The 21677-nt window shown below is 33.1% G+C and overlaps 1 protein-coding gene across 3 annotated transcripts in view; it reads left to right on the top strand.

Moving 5' to 3' along the window:
• Window positions 1-21677, top strand: part of LOC142353217 (granzyme B-like) — a 48063-nt gene that overhangs the window by 15135 nt on the left and 11251 nt on the right. For all 3 annotated transcript variants that reach the window (XM_075405445.1, XM_075405446.1, XM_075405447.1), the window contains exon 2: window positions 19721-19832. In XM_075405445.1, the coding sequence (XP_075261560.1) occupies window positions 19721-19832 (112 nt within the window). The remainder of the gene's footprint in view (window positions 1-19720; window positions 19833-21677) is intronic.

Below are 21677 nucleotides of genomic sequence, written 5' to 3'. Positions count from 1 at the left end.
AGGAACAAAGTTCCTAAGTGGGAGAAACTTTGAGCAAGTCATTCAGTCAGCTTTAACGATGCCTAGCGTACTTTTGATATTGGCTGTTTTTTGAAACCAATTGAGGAACATAAAATTGATTAATAAATTGAAGCATAGTTTCCAGTTTCTAGATATAACTTGCATTATTATCAAAACTGAAGCAAAATCTGATTGTTTGAATTTGAATTATTTTGTTATCCTGAGAGAAACAAGTCTGTTATACAGCAAAGCTAATCGATTAGGTACTGGAACTAATTGAGCAACAACCAATATAATGGTAGTTTACAGTATAGAACATGATACAGTTCATGAAAATTAACTGCAAAAACACAATATCCGGACAGATTTGAAACCGCTGAAACAAAGTAGGCGGTCTAAATTTTTCCTTGTTGTTGATCGGAGAGCAGCCGTTACACTGCAGAAACTTTCCAGTTCCCTTCACATTCATTAGTTTGTTCAACAATTATGGTTACTGAAATGCAGTTACCACATTGAAAAAGACCTCCAACTGTTGCACGCGTTTTAATTGTTATCCACAAAAGTACTCTTCTAATTATGAACGCGTAATTTCTGCTGGTCAAATTGAACGACAAAAAAAATTGAAGGCCTGGTATTTAACATTTGAAAATGATTGCGACAACTGGTTTTAGGTTACTTATAGTCCTGAAAAAACAGGGACTGTCAGATAATACAACCAAAATCAGGAGAATTGTTTTCAGGTTCAACAACAGAACCTTTAAGGTGTCTGCAGCGAGCGGCAGAAAAGAAATCGGAGTTACCGTTAAGAGCATTGTACCTTTGCACCTCAGAGTTTTCCAGCGCCAACTATGCCTCCTCTGCCGCATTGAAAATTGTTGTTGACTGCAGCAGTGACGTCACAGTAACCTCAAAAGCAGCCCTTTTGTCGGCTATCTGATGTGTAATGAAAAAAGTCACTGGGTCTTGTTTTGTTTTCGTTAACAAAAGTCTTGCTCTCTCTACGACTGGTGAAAGATTTGCAGACGATAATGCTGCTGGATCTGGTCATGTCTTGCAATTTGGTCTCCTCATACGTGGCAAGTGACTTTATGGTCACCGTACAGATAAACGGTCTAGTTTTGCAAAATGACCCTTTTCGGTCACTATTAAAAACAAGATTGCTTTGACGGTAATTCAGACTCTCTCGATATTTTTCCAAATAAGGACCGGGTAAAGGTGGTGCTGAGAGTCATGCACCTGTTTTTAGAAACAAAAATAAAAAAGCCTGACTTAAAATCCGTGACCAATTTTGCATTTTTGGCTTCTTGCAATTTATTTTTTTTATAAGTTTCAAAGGCGATATAGGAAAATCTTAAAATAAGATCAGGTTGAACTTGTTTAATTAGCAACTGAAAATCTAAATATTTAGAAATAGCAAAGGGATGCCATTTCATGGGTGTCCCTTTGCAGGTTATCTGACGGTATTATGACCTCCAAAATTTTAGAAGGATTATTGCACATAAGGGAAAAACCACTTTGACACAATCACGACAATGATGCAGAATCACTAAAGGGCTTTGAGGAACGTCAATGTAATCACGGCATTCCAACAGTGCTATTTTGTTTACTCTTCTATATAAAACATGAGGCTACATGTTTGAGAGTGCCAACCGCAGCACCAAGTACATCAAACTCTGGTAGAATTTTCCACAGAATTGATTTCTCTATCTCTGAGGGCATCAAAAACTCACACTTGTCCGTTTTAAAATCAGGCCCCTCAATAGGCCTTCCCTACATAGATGTCCCAGCGTTAAGTTTAATTCGCTTGCTGTCTCAGCGACCACGCTGTCATCGACATATCAATTATTTTGCTGCAGCGCTGGCACATCTTTCATTTTTATTGATTACATGATTGGCCAAAAGTTAATGCAAACAAAAGGGGTCCTAATGGGTTAGCTTGCCGCACTTCAGTGCAGTTAGTAGCGATTTTATCACCAAAAATTGAACGGTTGTGCCTTGATCAACCAAAGAATTGAAAAGTTGCTCATCCGGGCATAAACTTGGTTGCTGCTTTCTCAAAGATTGTTTGTAGAATTCCTGCGTTATTTGGAGAGGAGCCAATCTTTTTGCAAATGTTTTTCGTAGAATGAACGATAGCGTCAGCACCGCCAGCAAAAGGGATTTTCAACTGGTAGGGTTTGGCAAATACTTACTATCATGGTTTGGTTCTTGACCAGACATTATTCAACCAGCCTCTTTAGATTTGCTATGACTGCGAAGGGTCGAACACCAATTTTTTTCCGTCAAAGGAAAACTACACTAGGGACTGTGACAAAAGGGGGTGTGGAAAACTGCCTCTGCATGCCTCGTTAACTGATTTTGTTAGAATTTTGAGAGTAAACTACGTCTGGTATTGAGTTGTATATTAAAACGTCTGGAGAAGATGTCTTCATCAAATCAGTTACTATGTGAAGCTCGTTTCATTAAAATTTTTTCTTCCCACAGTCCACCAAACTCACTGTTGTTCCATCTCTCAGTCTATTCCACAGATTTATGTTCTGTTGCTGCTTGTAGTTTTCCCGCTATTTCGAGAACTCAGGTCTTAATTGGTTACTGCCAAGAATTTTTTCTACTTTTTCCTGTCTTGAAAATACTCCAAGCATCATTGCAGAAGGTTGGCGAGTAAATGTGACTATTTTTTACAAAACTTTGTTGGAATAAAACGTTTTGTGGGAAAGCGTGAAGCACATCTGACTTTTAGTTCAAGTAAATTACTGTACCTTGTTTCTTTGATCTTTTTAGCAGATCCAGGTACTCTTCAATCAACTTCCGTTCAGCGAAAAGCGAGTAAAAATAAAGTAACCCATCAATTCGGACAGAATTTTAGGAAGCTGCATCATCTAACAAATTTGGTCAGTAAAAAAAAGTAATCCCAGACAGAGGTAAAATTGAGCCAGTTACCAAAAACGATATCCCGTACTGTGTGTAATGAAGAACTCCAGCCTCCATTTTTGTAAAATCGTCAACAAAAGTTGTTAAATAACTCTGAACATTTGATAAGTTAGCTCCAGCGCTTAAATATTGCATAAAAAAGCAGTTTGCTCATAAAAAAATTGTACCTTGAGAAAAAAAACACCTATGAACCAAACATCTAGGATGACTGTTTTTCACACTATTACATGAACCGATTTTCGTCAACTCACTTTTGGAAGCACTTAATGTATTTTGGAAGAAGATGTGTTAAAACTAACAGAGCTGCTAACTTTTGTTTTTGATGCAATAATGATAGAGATTCTTTTGTTTCGATGCAAAATCTAAACTATACTCTGCAGTTCTTCATGAGATGGAACACTCATTTCTATTTGATCAGCGAACTTGGTTATATGAGCAAAGTAATATCGTTTTGCCACGCTAAACTTTTTCTGTTTGGAATGTAGAAGGCAAAAACTTTATTTTGTTGAAAGATACCAAAAAAAACAAATAGCATCAAGGAGCAAATTAATTCTTCAAAAAATTTTGTGCCATTCTCAATCACAAAGTTTCGAGAAGAAGTTTCAGTTTCAACACAGCTATACCCATTGATTTTTGAGGTTTTTAATTGCTCCAAATTATTTTGCGTTCAAAATTTTCAAATTCTACGCTGTGTTTTTTGACAAGTAGAATAATTATTTTTTTTAAAGCGAACATTTTGTTTATTACTCTGGTACTTTGAAATTAAAAAAAATCTACATACCCAAAAGTCCTTAGATTTTAGGGTCTGACTATATAGCTCAAATTACCAACAGTTTCTATAGTTGCTATGCTTTCCAAGTAATTTTTTCAATTAGCAGATCAAAATCTAGGATCACAAAAAAGAATACAAGTATTGAAGTCGGAGAAAGATTGATGTCGGATTTATACTTAGTCATTTCTAAAACGTTAAAATTCGTAATAATTAACTGATGACGTACATTTTTTTTAATTCTTCTTTCTTATTATTATCAGAGCGAAACTTGAAGCTAACACAAACGCTCATCAACTAAAGAGATGCAATTGCGGGAAATTATTTCGTTACAAGAACAGGTTAATGAATTACAAGCGCAAATAGATGAAATAAATGGAGAAAAATTTCAAAATTAAAACCAGGGGAAGTCTTACAAGACCGAATTCGTGCTCAAGAGCAGTTCAGAAGAAAAGACACGTTAGACATTATAAACCACCATTAGATGCGCAACGAAGCAACCACGTACTTCTCGTCACTCTCTGGTTCTTTGACAAATATCTCGCAATGAGACTACATGAAACGAGAATAAAGGCTGGTCCTATACTCCCTGGGACTGGAAATGGTTGTGTCTTGCCGTCAGTAACCATCAAATTCGTTTACTTTAACGATAAGAATAGTGTTTACAAGTTACGCAAACTATTTAAAAGGGAAAACAAGATATACGGTTGAAACATCTATATTAATGAGCAATTGACAAAAAATGGTGCTGCATTGAAAACGAGGCTAGCAAACAAGGTTTCATAACATCAACAAACAATTGCAAAATTTGTGTTCTGGTATCGAAGGCTAACAACACGATTGGTTATAATCGTATCAATTATAGGAGTGAGTGATCTTGTTAAAGTTCCAAATCCCAACAATCATAAAGATGCCAGTAACGAACGGAAACTGGAAACAAAAACAACGACGAGAAATCAATTTATTTTCCCGACATGAAGAGAGTCAACTAACAATAAACTAGAGCAGTGAACCGAAAACAAAATCAAGACTGTGTATTTATTTGTTGAGATAGTAGAAAAGTTTCTATAGTTGTTATGATAAGTCATCATTCTTATTCTCAGATCAATACCGAGGGCCATCAAAAACAATACTTGTATTGAAATTGGAGAAAATTACAAATTCAAACAGAATCGATTCTAAAAAATAAAATTTGTAATTATTGTTTGATTTTGTATATTTTTTTAACTCTTTCCTATCATTATTAACCTTATGTCAACGAGCAAGTGCAAGGAGTACTTTTGTTCTATGGAGGAAAATTTGGTACCTCAGAATCACACCAGCAAGAGTTGAGTAAAAAAATCTTACAAAGACGTTTCCTTTTTTACTTTTTACTTTTTACTCGTTTTATATTGTTGAAACAAAAACTAAAAATGGAAGCTAACACAAACGCTCATCAACTTAAAAAATGCAATCGCGGGAAAGGATTTCGTTACAAGAACAGGTTAATCAATTACAAGAGCAATTAGATGAATTAAAGGGCGAAAATTCTTGAAACTTGAAACTGAGCAAAAACTATTACAAGACCGAGTTCGTGCTCAAGAACAGTACAGTAGCAAAGACACGTTGGACATTTGTAATTTTCTATTTGATGCGCAACGAAGCAACAACGTACTTCTCGACACCCTATGGTTCTTTAAAAATAATCTCGGAATCAGACTGCTTGAAACGGGAATAAAACTTGCAAAATACTCCAAGGGACTGGAAATGATTATGTCTTGTCATCAGTAATCATCAATGTCATTTACTTTGACGATAAGAACAATGTTTACAACTAACGCAATTTATTAAGCAAAAGGAAATGAAACCATCGAAAAACAATCGAAACATTTATATTGATAAGCACTTGCCAAAAATTGGTGCTGAATTGAAAAAGGAAGCTAGCAAACAGGGCTTCATAACATCAACAAAAAACTGCAAAATTTGTGTTCTGATATCAAAGGCTAACAACACGATCGGCTATCAATGTATCATTTATAGGCGTGATCTTGTTTATGTTCCAAACCCTTACAAACGTAAAGATGCCTGTGATAAACGCAAACTAGAAAACGACAACGATTGGAAATTAATTTCTTCTCCCGACATGAAGAGAGTCAATCAACAAAAAACTAGAGCAGTGAACCAAAAACAACATCATGATTGTGTACTTTTTGAGATTGGTCTTCTTTGAACATAAGCGCACCGTACTTGACACTGTTTTGCGAATTAGCTAGCTAAATGATTTTTTTTTCTAAAGGCAACAAGAGTAGCGACATCCGCTTCTCTTGCATCCTGAGGATATTACAAAGAAAAAAATAATCCTTGGCTTTGCGTCATCCGCTTTGTCCAACTTCAATTCAAGTACTTTTCTACTCCTCAGTTTCAGACAATTTAGCTGCGAAATCCGCAATAAATTTTCTGAAAAGTGAGTGGTGGATGTTCTGTCAATTTCAGCAATATCCGCTCATATTGCACGCAGACGAGCACTAAGCGGTATTTAACAATAAAAATCAAAAAACGGAAACAGCAGATAAAGAACACAAAAATTAAAAAAATATGTTTGGGGAAAACCAATCGGTACATTCTTTTTCAACAAACAACGGTGTCTTCAACACATAGTCTACTTCTCCAAAACTTAAGGTCCCTAAGCAAAAAAATATTGATGAGCGGCAGATTCTAACCAAATTGTAGGATTCGCATCCATCTCTTCTTTGCTTAACTGAAACTTGGTTATGGGAAAATCATACGAATAACATGTTCTAAATGGACGGATACAATGAAGCGTTAACCTGCAACCGTCAACAGAAAGGCGGTGGTGTTGCTATTTTCTCATAGAATGGAGTAGTGTTGGAACATCACAAAAAAACACACTATAACAATATACAAAGTTTAACAGTCAAGAACTCTGACGCAATAGCTAGCTATATAACGGTTGTTTACATGAAACCTGATGCTACTGTAAACGAATCCTTGATTGCGCTCTAAAACCATCTTAGTGGTATCTACTTACAACCAGAAGACATAAATAATCTATGTGTTGACGTTAACATTGAGCACAGCAGGGAATCCAGCAGGAAAAAGAATCTTCAAAATAGTCTCAGCTGTTTTGGTTTGCAATGTTTGAACTCAAACCAACCAACGAGAAAAGCTGAGCACAATAGTTCAGTTTTTGATTTCGCCTACTCTAATAAAAAAATTCAAAAAGAGATTTTAGATACATCAATTTCTGACCATTATATTCTAACGGTACCAAGAGTTGCAGTCGGAAAAGAGGAAGATAGAAGAACAACCCGTTATCGAATCTGGAATTTGTTGAAAAACCGCGAATCAAAAGAAAAACTGAATTTCTCATCGCTTACCGAGCTGCAAAATTCCAAAAAAGTATTTGAAATGAAGAATATACACTCATGCTTTGAACATTGTAATTTAAAAGTACAAAAGTACAGAAAAATGTAAATGAACTTACTCCAGAAAAAATTTACACACCACGACAAAAGAAAAATTGGGTTGACAACCAAATCAAAAATTTGTCTAATAAAAAACGTCTTTTGCATAAAAAACACAAAATTGAGAGCTCACTGGAAAACTGACTGAGAGCGTTATTGCGCTGTAAAAATACGGCCGAAAAGGTCGACAAAAAGGAACAATTACACTTTCCAACAATAATTGCTTCCGAAATCAAGTCAAATAATAAATTTTTTCGAATCTTTTCAATTTTTTAACCGGGAAAAAATCTCGATCAAGAACAATTTTGACTGTCGACCGGTGTAATGAGTTTAAACAGTTTTTTTAACTCTGTCGCATAGAAATTGAAGAAAAAATAAAATGCCAACTGGATTCCTGACAAAATTGCGCAAGTGTGTTGTTCAATGTATCTTCCAAATGTTACTAATGATGAGGTTGAAAAAATTATAATGTCCCTGATAACAAAATAATTATGTGACTCTTTTGAGATACGTGATTTCTTAGTACATTCTTTACTTTTGGGGATTTTAGACACAACCATAAAAAAATCACTGAAAGCACAAACATTCCGCTACTGCTTAAAGAATGCAGTTGTTGTCCCAATTTTCAAGTCTGGAAATGTTTCTAAATCTAATATTTACGGACCCATTCTATTATTACCTGCAATATCAAGAGTATTCGAATAGATTATTTACATAAAAATGACCAGTTTTCTCAAACATACAAATCAACTGCACAACAATGAATTTGGATTTCGATCAAAATTAGGCACCATAGATGCCTTAACATTTTCAACAAATGCAATCTTTTTGGACTTTAAAGAGGTTTTTGATACTGCAGATCATACAATTCTCGTAGAAAAGCTGCGGATAATGGGATTTCATGGACCTGTCAAAACCTTAATAAAAAGCAATCTAACAAACAAAGAAAACAACATACATTGCGGAGATACTGAATCCTTTTTTTACCATTAAGAATAGCTGTACCTCAAGGCTCAATTTTGAGACCATTCCGGTTTATCCTGTATGTAAACAATCTTCCGGAGGCTACAATGAACCTATAAAAAAACTTTTACGCCCATGACACAGCTTTGATAGAACTCAGCCAGTCAGATTTTAGTCAGCTCGTCTTGAAACAAACCAATGGTTGATTTGACAAAAAAAGAAATCACATCGAAAACAAAAAATGAGTGAGGCATCTGAGAATCTTGCTTGACGAGAAACTAAATTATTAAGATCACATTCAGTATTTGTGCTAAATTCTATAAGCTGAAAACTCTCTTACATAAAATTCAAATAATTTTTGCTCACAAAACTTTTGTGCAACCGATCTTAAAAAATGGAGTTTCAGTATATGGTGCAACTGCAAACAGTGACCTAAAGAACTAGGAAACAAAATTAAACATCTAGTGAGAACAATTTATGAGAAATGTACATTTGGTTCAATTGAGGACTTTAGTATTGCAGCAAAAATCTATAACATAGAAGAGTTACATTTATTTGAGCTATCGAAATTAATTATTTAAAAAAAAAGAGATAAATGAGTGCAGTACAAAAAATGCTTTGTTTTGAGATTGAACGATTTAATCAAAATTGAAACACAGAGAAAATGCGCAAAACACAGAGAATATGCGCAATTTTTATATGATAGACCAATTCTTAGTATTATCATTTCAACAAGAGCAAGAAAACGGTTGGTGAATATACTAAATTTTCAACCTCGTTTCCTTGAAGAAGTTGCAAAACTGTCTAAAATAGGTTGTAAAGATTTTGCTCGTCGATTACGTGATAACTTTATATTGGGCGGTGCTGACTTGCTAGAAGGCTTCTACTGAGCTTTTTTCTCTTCATGTTTTTCTGAACCAAATAATTGAATTGTATCAAGACGCTAATTTTTCTGCTTCATGAGGCACCACAAGAGGAGGCAACACTGCCTTTCGGTGTTCTCTCGGTTCAGTATGTGTGTATACAAAAATTTTAAAAATATATGCATTTCTCTGTTCCTAAAACAATTTTTTATTGTTATTATTTTTATTATTATTATTACTATTAAGTTTTAACTACTTGGTCATACCCAGATCCTGAACATGTTTTAAACTGAAATTTTAAAAACTTTATATTGACGCCTACAGAGAAAAACTTGACTCTCTAATCTCCATTAAAACAGATATAAATTGAGGTTGGAGCGGTTACTCATTAACTAAATTATCCAACGCACACATGAAGGCGTTGTCACTTGTGTTTTCTAGAATACCAGACTGTGAGCAATCCGATAACACCAGAAACTTTTTCTTTTGAATTTTACCGGTGAAAGTTATCTTCAACAAGCAGAGCAAAAGTAGCAAATTTCACTTATTGATCAAACGTGATCAAAAAATTCCTCGAAACAATTCCATGTTTGGTTCCGGGCAATAGTTGTGTCCATAAAAGAGATATTGGCTGATCCAAAACATTTTGCTACAAAATGCTACAAAAAACTTTGAACAAGTAGAATGATACCTTAACCATTTGATTCGATGAAAAAAAGACGGAGAGGCTGAGAAAAACCTAATACTTACTCTACAAGTTTTCATATGATCGAACGTTAGATTTTACTTTGATCAGCACGTTTCATTGATTGGACAATGTATTATCTCATCATCTTGTCTCACTTTTTTCATAAGATTGTATCAAAAATAACAAAAATTGTGCTAAACAAAAACTAGCAAAAAAGGACAAATAAAGCCGGAGAAGGGGTTAAAAAATTATGTTTTTGACATAACTTTTATGAAATTGTCAATTATAGGATTCCTGATAGCAAGATATTTGTTACGTTGCTAACGAAAAAGAACTTTTGTTTTACCATTTTTTGGCCTGGGGAAAGGCAAGATTTTGATACAAAGCTTAAAACAAATTTGATTTTAATTTGGCACTTTTTGTACTCTAACAATCCGGTCCTTTTGTATCACAGTACTCTTTCACATTTCTCCAAAAAACTTTGAAAAATTTGAAGATCAGGTCAATTTCATATCAAAGAAACCGCTTACGTTTTCTTTAAAGTTCAGATTTCTAATTTTTTTTCTTTTCTCATATTCTGAGGACACAGAAAGCTCGATAAGTCACGGATTTTACAATCATGATCAATTCAGCAGCAAATTGATTTTGAGATTTTTTCATTCAGCTTTTTTTCAATGGCTGAAGAATCCATTGTGGTGGTTTACAGTTGATTGGCATACGAAAACTTTATTGTTTTTTTAAGTAAAAATTTCTTATCAATCTTTGTCAGGGACTTTTTATTACTAATTCTAGTTTTTCTGATCTCACTAGAGATTGTGAAAACAGATTTAGTCTGGTGAAGTAAGCAATGGGTAAGAAAACTTTACTCTTCCGATATAAATAGTTTAAAAAGCCTCTTCTTCTTCAAAAGCTAATTGACATTTGCTGAGCACAATATTTTATTTAAGCGGACAAAATACTAAAGTCACTTTATCTGAGCTCCAGTGTTTTCCTATACCAGAATATATATGCAAAAATGTTATCCTTTAAATACGCGATTTGTTGTCATTTTGATTCAAAATCTTAGGAAAACGGTTAAGAAAACCGATGGAAAGTTTTTTTGTGTGTCTACATTGTTAAGAACAATTTCTGATTTTCATTCTAATTCAGAGGAAACTCAGAAACTCATTCCAACAATTACTATGATTCAGAGAAGTTTAGAGAACAACGATTTTGAACTTTGCTCTGATTCAGAGAGGTTTCAGAATCGATGCAGAAGATATTCTGACATCGTTCTGAATCAGTGTTGAAAATCAAAATTTCTTCAAAATTGTTCTGAATCAGTACCGATGATCTCTAAGCGTCAGTTATGGAAATTGAGCTTTGGAGAAAGAAATCCGAAAAAAAAAACACCGACTTAAATCTCTAAGCCTAAATCGAATCCCTTACAAAATTAGCTTTTTGATTTACTGCTGCAAATTATCTACAGCTGTCTTATTATTATTGCGGCAATTCACTTTTGTTGTTTACAAATTTCACGTTTAGGCGTATGATTTCTTATGTGAGCATTTTTGGGACCAGTAGATTTTATGATTTCTTTTGAGTCATTACCGGGCCGAGGTTTTACCCTTAATCCACCCCTAATTAGCGGGGGTTAGAATGTAATGCGTATTCTACTCCTATCAGAAATTATTGTAAGAGTGTAATTTTAGAAATTTAAATTCTTTTCTCAAGAATTTTTACACTCTTTGCAGAGAGTGTAATTTACGGTGGACTGATAAAAGTTAAACTTTTACACAATTACCTAATTAGAACAATTAGAACTTTTACACAATTATTATAACCAAATAGAAACGTCCAATGCTATAGTATCATTTGGCGCATTGGTTATAATAACTCGAAAAGACATTAGAGACGCAACTTGATCCAATTTTTTCAATCATGTTTTTATGTTTGATGCCGTTGTATACTTTTTGTATCTAAATAAATTATGAATCTGGTCTTTAATCACATTTTTGCTTCTATTCATTATAACCACTCGAATGGGATAATGACCTTGCCGTCTATCTGCGAGCGAATGGTTTTATATCACCCGTCACCTTCTACCCTCTGGCCCATAAGACTCTAAAAGTGAGTAGAGTGGAGTTTTTTTACACAATTGTAGGCGTGAATTACTAAGAAACACTCTAATTAATTTTATGGATCTTTCCCATCATAGCTTCCCTCCCAGCTGACTGGTCAGATAATCTATAGCCGCACAACCCCCATTATAGTAAATATACCTTAACGGGTGGTTATTTTGGGAAAGACACAATTTTTTATTTTCACCCATTCCACAGTTGTCCCCGAGAACAAAAAATTGCTATTGCAAATGACGGAGAAAGAGTGAGTACAAAATAATTAGAGCCAACAAAATTTTCTCCTATATAACCAATTTACCTTAAGATAAAATTAGTTGCTGAACGGACGAGGAAATTGTTGCTTCGTGGAAGAACAGAAAGAAAAAAAATGGTGGCGTGAGTTCGAATACAAGTGGGAAGCTGAAAAAATATTTCTTTCCCTGTGATTAGCTTTCGTACCAGACGTTTTATTTTCTCAAACTACTCTCCTTCCATATTTATTAAGCGGAGTACAATTCGTAAAAACTTCTCCATTTCCACTACTTCTCCCCGTTGTTTCATTTTGTTCTGCTATGTGCCAGGACATACAAAGACAAAAGAAAAATGAAAATGATAACACTAACATTAAGTATTTTCTGGTGTAGCGACGTTTTGTCCTCTTAGACCAACCTTACAAAACGACACGCCATTGAAAAAAACAAAAACCTCAATTCATAGATTCCTCAGTTAAGTTTTAAAATATAGAGAAATTTATTATTACATAGCATATTAATGAGGGGAGAGATTTTGAGCTTTTGAGGAAATAAAAGTTTTAATTACTCAGTGCCTGTTTAATTGGGGTAGATATAGTAAATTTGAATATTTCTTGTTTTTTGTTGAAATTTCTGAAATAAAAACTTTGATTGAGAGATGCTTTTCTGCTAACTCGAGACGAAAAAATCTTTTATTTGCACAAACTGTGTGGCACAAAAAACAATTGAGAAAATTTGAAGAGAATAAAAACGGAACACAAATAAGTGCCGTCCAAGCCATATTACTGTTTACTATGTTTGTTCTTAAAAACACTGAATTCCGATCCATGTCAAGGAGTATACAACTCATGTAGTACGGCACTGTAAATATTTACAAATTACTCACTCATTAGTTTAACATTACAACAGAAAATCTAAGTGAGTTCTTTTTTCATGAAATATGAAGTGAAAAAACGCATTAAGTTTTTACGCTTTTATACGTCAACCCAACAACAGTAAGTCTGGTTCATCTTTCCATATTTGAAGTCATGCCATAATGAACAAATAACCTTCCACGGACAAGGATTCAAGTTAAAAACTGAGCCACATTTTTTGTCTAGTTTGATTTTAATTTCTCTGGGTAGTTCATTCCAATCTGGTATTGCCAATCTCACAAATGAATTCTGCATTTTGCTGCAAATTATTTTCAGGTTCCAGAACAATTCTTTGGTCCTGTTAGACTCTCGAGGACTCCAGGTGACTAATGGACATCCAGTTGGTGCAGTAAATAAAGGTCGTAACTGTTTTTTTTTATTTGCCAGAAGGAATTGTAACCTTTTTGGTCGCAAAAAATAACAGGGAGTAGATTCCGACTGCGTTTAAGATCTTAAAGAGATTCAAACTTTTGTCTAAAATATGTTGCCCTCAACGCCCAGTTTAGATGTTTTCCAAGAAAACTATTGGATTCTGCTCAATTTCGTGAATGACAACTACTGAGTAGTGCAAATGACTTAATATCAGTGCATTCAAACTCACAAATGTTTTTGTGGGACAGAATTTTTAATAGCGTAAATTGTTTTTGTTCCTTGGAGCATTTATCGTAGGTTTTGTTTAACTTCAAATTGAAATTCTAAACCCCTCTCTATTTGAGCCCTAAACGTTTGACTTCAGGTTTCTCGTTTATTGGAATTGAATTTATAATGATCTGTTCATTAAAGTCTTCCGTTCTGCTCTTACCAAATATCATGCATTCAGTTTTTGATGTTTATATTGTGAGTTGGTGTTCATGAAACGATTGGTTGAGTTTGTTGCCATTTTGTTATAATTTAGCCTTGCTTTTGTCAATGGAAGTACCAAAAGTTGAAATAACAGTCTAGTCAGCATATTTTTTAATATTATTCCCGGTCTACTCGTGTTGCCATATCATTATTATAGAGTATAAATAAAAGCGGGCCAAGTATTGTTCCTTATGGTGCACCTCCATAAAGAGTTATTTCGTCTGTATGCGGTCTTGTAGGATAACAGATTGGCGACAGTTTATAAGAAAACTTCCTATTAGAGTTTTTGAGCTTTCATCAAAACCTAAGTTTTCCTTCCTGATATCCAAAATTTTGCAATTGATAGAATCCAAAACTCTTGAAATTCAAATAAAGCGGCTGTGACAAAATTGCTTAAGTAAGTTTTGTTTTTGATGAATTCCGGCAAAATATTAGTGCATCGATTGTTGAGTTTTTTCTCCTGAAACTAATCTGATTTTTATTGGTAAGTCGTTGTCGTCAAGTTACTGACAAATTTCACTCCTCAAAATGAACTCATAATATGAGAAAAGCAGGGGTAACGGAGATTGGGCGATAGTTATGAGGTTCTTCATGGTCATTGTACAGTGGAAAAACATGAGCTTGTTTAATTTCATTATGAAAGCAAGATAATAAGAGAATAGTTCACAAGACAATTCACTTGGGGTAAAACTACAAAACTTGAATCTTTAATAGTCCATGCTGGAATGTTTGATGATGCGAGTGATTTATTCGCATCATGACAGTCTTTTTCCGTTGCAAAGTGAAATCTAAAGTTTTTCGGTTTAACATTGTACGCGCTAGACATATGTAGCGGAATTTGGAGAGCTTGGAAACGATGGTTTAATAGGTTAAAAACTTTTTGTTTGAGTTACGCAATCACCAAATTGATTCCTCAGACTAAGAATTCTGGGTTTTATTTTTCAGAGTTTCTTATCACGTTTATCAGCATCTACTTTTTCTGTCAATTTCTGCTGTTTCAGCAAAATTTCTACGAAATATGCTCAAATTGTTCTTTTTGGAAATATTTAATATAATTTTTAGATCGAAAACCCTTTCACAGTCATTATCATTCAGAAATCTATCTCTATCTCTATCTCTATCAACAATCAATTCTCTTGTTTTTCTAGTTAACCAATTGTCTGTAAACGTGAAAAATTTTTGTCATTTCTTATAAAAAACACTTTTTTAGGCTGAGCGTTTTGTGACAGTGTTGCTGTAAAATTTCGAAAAAAAATTTGTAGCATAGAATCGAAGCTGCTCTGAACGTACATTTTTTTGCCAGTTTTGTTGCACTAGGTAGTGTCTAAAACTAGATATAAAACAGTTTTTTTTCCTTGTAAAATGTTCTCTGAACTAGCATCTTTTTAGTTTCTATACGAATCCTTAACGTGCTTAAATTAGCAGCTTGATCACATTTTACAATGCTTTCACAAATTACAGTGTTTTTAATAAGTGAGCAGTCAAAATTAAAGTAATCAATAAAGCTTTCGGAATTTTTCGCCTGATTTAAACGAGTAGAAATGGATTTGTAATTGACATTTAAGCCAAACGCAAATATTACTTTTTCGAGCTTAGATCTTTCCAATTTATCAAAATAATAAATGTTATAATCACACAGAAGTATTATCTTTCCGTTTTTCTTTTTGTAATTACATTATCAATGTTTAAAAAAGCACTGCTATTTTGATTATTGGGATTATTGGTAACATTCAATAATAGATGCGCAAGTTGGTAATTTCAATGAGACCCATAAATTTTCAAATTTATCCGTGAAAACAAATAAACCAATGCGAAGTTTTAGAGAAAACAATCTTTGGCATAAATATCACAACTCTTCCACCTTTCTTGGTTTTCATTCCGACCAAAGAAGTAATGCCACTTTTAAAACAACAGTAACGGTTGAAAACATTTTATCATAATTGTTTCCGAGCCAGTTTTCTGTGAAAAAATGTAACTTGTTGCCAGTTCGTGTAATTGCGTGCGTAGTTGTTATTTTTTACTGAGAACTCTTTGTACATTTAGTTGATCATATTTCAATTCCGACTCTCTTCTCTGAGATATCCCGATATAATCATTGTATGATAAAAACAAGTCCTGGTTTAATTTCTAAGTCAACAGCCTTTAGAACCAGTGTTAAGCTAATAAATAGATCAATTAGAATAACTAGAAAATCAGAAATTAATTAGTCACCTTGTTTCTGGAAGGCAAATAAAAGCTTTTAATAATGCCTTCAAACAGTTTTTAAGGTACTAAAATTGCGGCTGTTCACGTTGGAAGTTTTGAGGATTTTGGGCGACGAACAGAAAAAATTCAACGTCATTATTATAAGTGTTTGCAACAACAGTTCTCAAAATCATTAGTATTAAAAAAATATGTTATTTATTGGAATGAGGTTCTTTGGTAAGGTGGAGCATATTAGTTTGAAGCATCTCTATAGTTTAGCGCAGAGTGTTTCTTATTCAATGTTTGATAATTATTATTGGATCTCATAAAATTTTTTTGTCTCTTTGAGGGTAATTATATGGTTTAATTCAAAAGTTCGAACTGTAATCGTTTTAAGGAGCTTGAATAATTAAACTATTGTATTGGTAGAGTCCTTTGAGACTGATGCTACCATTTGATGTTAATAGAGGAGGAGAAAGCAACCAGTTTTTGAGAAGAGGCACAACATGCTGGTAGTTTAAATGCACATCATCAAATTACAAAAAATTATATCTATTGACATCACCATTGTTATCTTTGTTCAATGCAATTTTTTGAACTTTTGATATTAGCATTTTGAAATGATATTTTGAAATAGTGTTTATCGAAAAAGTGCGATTTAAAATGATTAATGATTGCGTCAATTCTTTTTCATTTTTAACCCGATTCTGCATTTTTAGTGGTGCTATTTTACAAACAATGCAAAACTTCTTGGATTTCTCAATGCATAAATTAATCAGTCTTCGTTTTCCAAGAATTTGTCTGCGGCAGATTTTTAATTATTCTTGAGCACGTTGTTGGTCCCGTCTTGAAAAAATAAAGTTGGACGTTTTTGGTTCATGTTTGATCAGTAATTTAATTTTGTCGTTGGTAGTTGACGCTTGATAACCATGGATTGCACCGCAGTCGATTGGAACGGAATTGTCAGTTTCAAGCTTGCCTGTTACGCTACAGCCAATCACATAATTTTCGTATTCTGTTGCCAGTTTTCTAGGAATTCGCGAACCAATTCGTTTGCCTCCGTTATGGTGCCTATTGTTCTCCATTCTTTTTGAATTGTAAGCATACCCTGTACCGTCTCATACCCTACCGGTTGGAGATTAGCCATATACAAACCGGACTTTATCATCTTGTTAAATTTTGTAGTCGTTTCCTCTATAAATTTCTCCTCTTCCTCAAAATTTTTGTGAATTTTAACATAGAGTTGGAAAATATCACTCTTGTTTGGTGAGTAATACAGCTTTTTATAAATAAATTTTGTTAACTGAACAAAAATATCGCTTTACTGTGTGATTTGAGAATTGTTAATAATTTAGAGATGCATTAATAGTGCTATGATTCCAAATGCAAAAATTTTACGAATTTTGAGGTAAAAGAGTAGTAACTTTTATAAAAAAGTAATTTGCGATGTTGTAAGATTCAAAAATCTATTCTTCTTCTTCAAAAAAAATGTTAGAATTGTTGTTTTGAATTTAAATAAAAGGAATTTTTGGTAGTTTTTCTGAAGACAATTGATTAATCGCCAAACAAAAAGTTATGGTGCCAAACTGAACAGCACGATCTATTCTATCGCTTTCAAGCATTTTGAACGGCTTTCTTGGGTTACACGTTTTGTGTACAATATCGCATTTTAAGCTTAATTATGTGCATGAGATGAATGCTATAGTATAGGACCAACGATATAATGAAAAATCAAAGACACTCCTCAAATTTGAGCAGCTGAAAGGATGATGCGTTCGTTTCCCACCTGTTACTAAGATAAGCAACACTAAACTTTTTTCTTGTTAGATTAAAATTTGATACACAAATTGTCCAATTTAAACTGTCAAATTTCATTATTTTGCACATAATTTAAATTTTGTTCAAAAAAAACAATACAAAAACGAATAGAATTAACGGGAAAAAATACGATGTATAAACTCCTGTTTATAAACAAAAATAAACAATTCACCTTTTCACTTATGTGCCTCGAAATTCAAATAAGTCCAACTCTTGGGTTTTCAGATGTCATTCGAACGTTTAAAAAAAGATAAACACGTGAAAGTCTACATATTCCACTATAAAGAACAATAACGGAAAAAAAGTTGAACTCTGACTTTTTTGTCCATTTAGAGCAATAAACTTCAGTGCCATCTTTTTCTTTTTATTTAAAACTTTTGGAGTTGGATCAGGCGCAGACAAACTTCCCATTGTTCCCAAAAAATTCATAGAAAAACCAAAACCTAAGAAAAAAAACAACCCAGCCAAAAAAAATTTAATTTTGGTCTTCTTTGGCAGTAATTGATCTCGCTTACAAGTAGCATTAATTTTCATGGTAAAGATAAAATATAATTCAATTTAAAATTGTACTTCGTCAAAATCTTAAGAATTCAATTCAATGAAAACAGCAATGTTTTTACTAATCACAGTAGGTAAAAAGGCTGAAAAGCAAATTTCCATTTTTTTCAACTGTTTTTCAATATAGCAGTTTATAATAAAGTTTGATTTCAAAAGAAGAAACGACAACGAATTTTTAGAAGAAATAGACAATGATAAGAAATAGAAAATGTTGTTCAATATCTTTTTTTGAATATATACTTGAATTTAGCTGTTTAACTTTTGTAGATTAACTTTTGACGTAATTATTATCAGTATAGTTGTAGATCTAACATTCGAAAAACGACAATGAAAAAGAACTAAAAACGAATAGTTCGTTGTCTCTTTCAGCTTTGTCTATTTTCCTTCAAAAAATCCGTTAAAATTTGTTACAATGATGTCAATGATTTTTGCTGAAACGCTTGTTCGTGCCTTTAAATTAAATTTACACTAACATATAATGATACTAATTTTTCTTTCATAAAATCTTACATAAGCATTCATCTCCCGTTTCAAAAACTGCAGATGTTTGGCAAGAGTTAAAGAAATTTGATTTTGAAAAAATAAAATCTGGCAAATGTCAAAAACATGAGTGTATGTTTGTTATTTTTCAGTAATTTTTTCTCAACTGTGTTTCTTATAATCTAAGTGACCTTGAAAATTGGCCTTCCTGTCAATAATTTTTAGGATTAATTTACAAGAAATTAAAGTCCACATTAAATTCTTAAACTGTTAGTTACTATAGTAGTTCACAAGTTCCCTATACTTAAGCTAGCTTGTAGGTTAATACATCATTGATCTAAGTGAATTCCACGTGCTACAAAAGTTTAATGTGACAAGTACCTACGCGTAAATTGGAATCGCATATAAAGCAAACATTGTAAGAAGGAGTAAGCAATTCATAAAGTTCCGAATGAATCAAACTCCGAAACGAATAAAAACATGTTTAAACTGAAAACAAGAAAAGTGTAAAGATGAATAAACAACCGAGTGTCACTTTTTTTCTGACAAGAGATGGCGTTATCTTTCAATTTTGAATTATTAGCGTAATATTTCCGCACTCATTTTTAAAGTTGAATTTCAGCGGAAAAAATGTATATGATGAAAGATCGTTTTTGCTCTCTGTAATCACTTTATGTTTGATAAGTTTGAGTAAATTTAATTACATGTCATTCATTTTGCAATTAGCAAAACTGTGGGCTGCTACAGAAAAAAAGTTTTGCAAATTGCTTTAAAAGTCAGGAAAGTTTTCAATTGCTCATTCTACTCGATAAATTAATTTTTGTCCAAATATCTTGCACATCTGACATTTCACAGAAGTTTTGCGTTTTTTGCTAATAGACTGCTTTTGTTCCAGCAACTGGCCCGGAGAATCTATACGAGGTACGTTTTGCACAGTTTGGTGACTTCACGAAGCACGACGAGCCGAGAACTTCTATTCAAATAGTTTCATACAAGTTGAACCCAGAGTAAGTGTGTACCCTAGTCCAGACCGGACGGTTATCTCATAGGATCTGCCAAAAACTTCTGCCTGAACATACGATTCGTCGCATTATAAGAATTATTGCCAGATATTGTCAGGTTCTTACAAGGACGATGCTGTCTTTCTTAGACCAAATAAAATATTTGTTCCGATACAGCTTAGTGCGGGAGGAAGTATATGCAAAACTATTTTTTTGTTTAATAGATTTCAACTGATTGTTATATTTGACGCAAAAAGACATGAGTGGTGTCGCCCGTGGAGCGGGGAATTGTAAATTAAAAAGAAAAATTCAATTTTTTTGTTTTACGAGGATATGTCAGAGTTGAAATTTTTGTAAAAAATTACGTTTTACGGTATTTTTGTTTGCTTTTAGCGTAATTTTTGATTAATTTGAAATATTTTGACGCCATTATATTTATATTAACTGAAGTTTTGAGTTATTGGTAACCACATCGTCCAATAGCGAACTTTTGTTCTCATTGAGGTTTTTAAAATCGAAAGAACAAGGAAAATTTTGAAGAACCATCTTTTTTCGATGTTCATTTTTCTCAATTTTTAACGTCAATAAGAAAATTTTTTGAGCGAGCGATTGCGGTAACGCTAGAAGAGTGGTTAGAGCAAAAATTTAGAGATTTCGAGCTTCAAAATTTTTCAACCTGCCTTTACTTTTGAGATAAAAAACTTGACTGTTGTTTCTAGTGCCTTTCTTCTGCTTTTCTGCAAATTTTGGAAGATTATGGGTTTGTCCGTTCTAATGGTACGCAAATTCCAATTTTTGAATCGATCAATGGAAATCAAATGATTTTAATGGCTTTGATTCTAAGTGGTTCATGAGATAAGCGTATTTTTTTAGTTTTACTGAAACTTGTTGCTATTTCTGTTCGTTTGTTAATTAGAGAGACTCAAGAAATGCCATTGACTGTTTAAAATAAGATTTTCTATAACATTTTCTTTGAACAAATCATTTGTTATTTAAGATTAGCGTTGCGGTCTTTTAATTTTTGCATGTTTTTTGAGTTCTTCCTTTATTCGTCATTATTTTGAAATCTGAGTTCTAAGTTTTCAAATCTAGGGGATAAACAAACTCCCTAGGGAAACAAAAAACATCTTTGCCAGCGCGTTTAACCTAAAAATTTTGGATTTTGTGGCTTCAAAAACACTTATTTTTGTTTAGCATGTTTTTGTAGTTTTTTTGGTCTTGTCTTCAAGTCTCATATCATAAATGAAAAAAAGAACAGTGTTCATTTTGATAGGCAGACATTGAAATTATAAAGAGCTTTTGTGCATCATTTTTAAAGGTTTTGTTTTTGAAGTGTCCACTAGACTCAATTTTGGCAAAACCCAGCTGCTATATTGAGAAACTAACGAAAAACTTTATTGGTTTTCTTTTTCAAGGAAACTTTTTGACTCTGAGTCTGGTTCTTTTTTTAAAAAAAACGGAATTCTGATTTTTGTCCGGTATATTTGGATTCCTGGTTTAATTTAGTTTTTAACAATTTTTTACTGAATAAAAGATTATTCATTTTGAACATTTGTTTTAAACTGTCCAATTTTTTTTGTTTACTGGCATTTTGGCACTTAATTGATCACTGCATATAGGAAACGGTTAATGCAATTTTCATTTACTGAATAATATGAGATGCGTTTTTTTTTCAAATTCCCGATCCCACCATTTATTTTTACTTTCGAAAGAATTTTATTATTTCTTTTCTTGGTTATTTCTTTGCAATTCTTCACTTCAAAATTATTGTTCCTGGTTATAAATGGCTTTGATTTGGTCTGCACGTTGTGAACTGTGTGGATCAGTTCAAGAACATTATGATATGAATAA

The sequence above is a fragment of the Convolutriloba macropyga genome, chromosome 14 (genome assembly GCF_964194025.1).
Source record: "Convolutriloba macropyga chromosome 14, txConMacr16.3, whole genome shotgun sequence".
In the NCBI taxonomy this organism is placed as follows: Eukaryota; Metazoa; Xenacoelomorpha; order Acoela; family Convolutidae; genus Convolutriloba; species Convolutriloba macropyga.
Note: the sequence above shows the minus strand (reverse complement) of the source record. Positions and strands in the feature narration are given on the sequence as shown.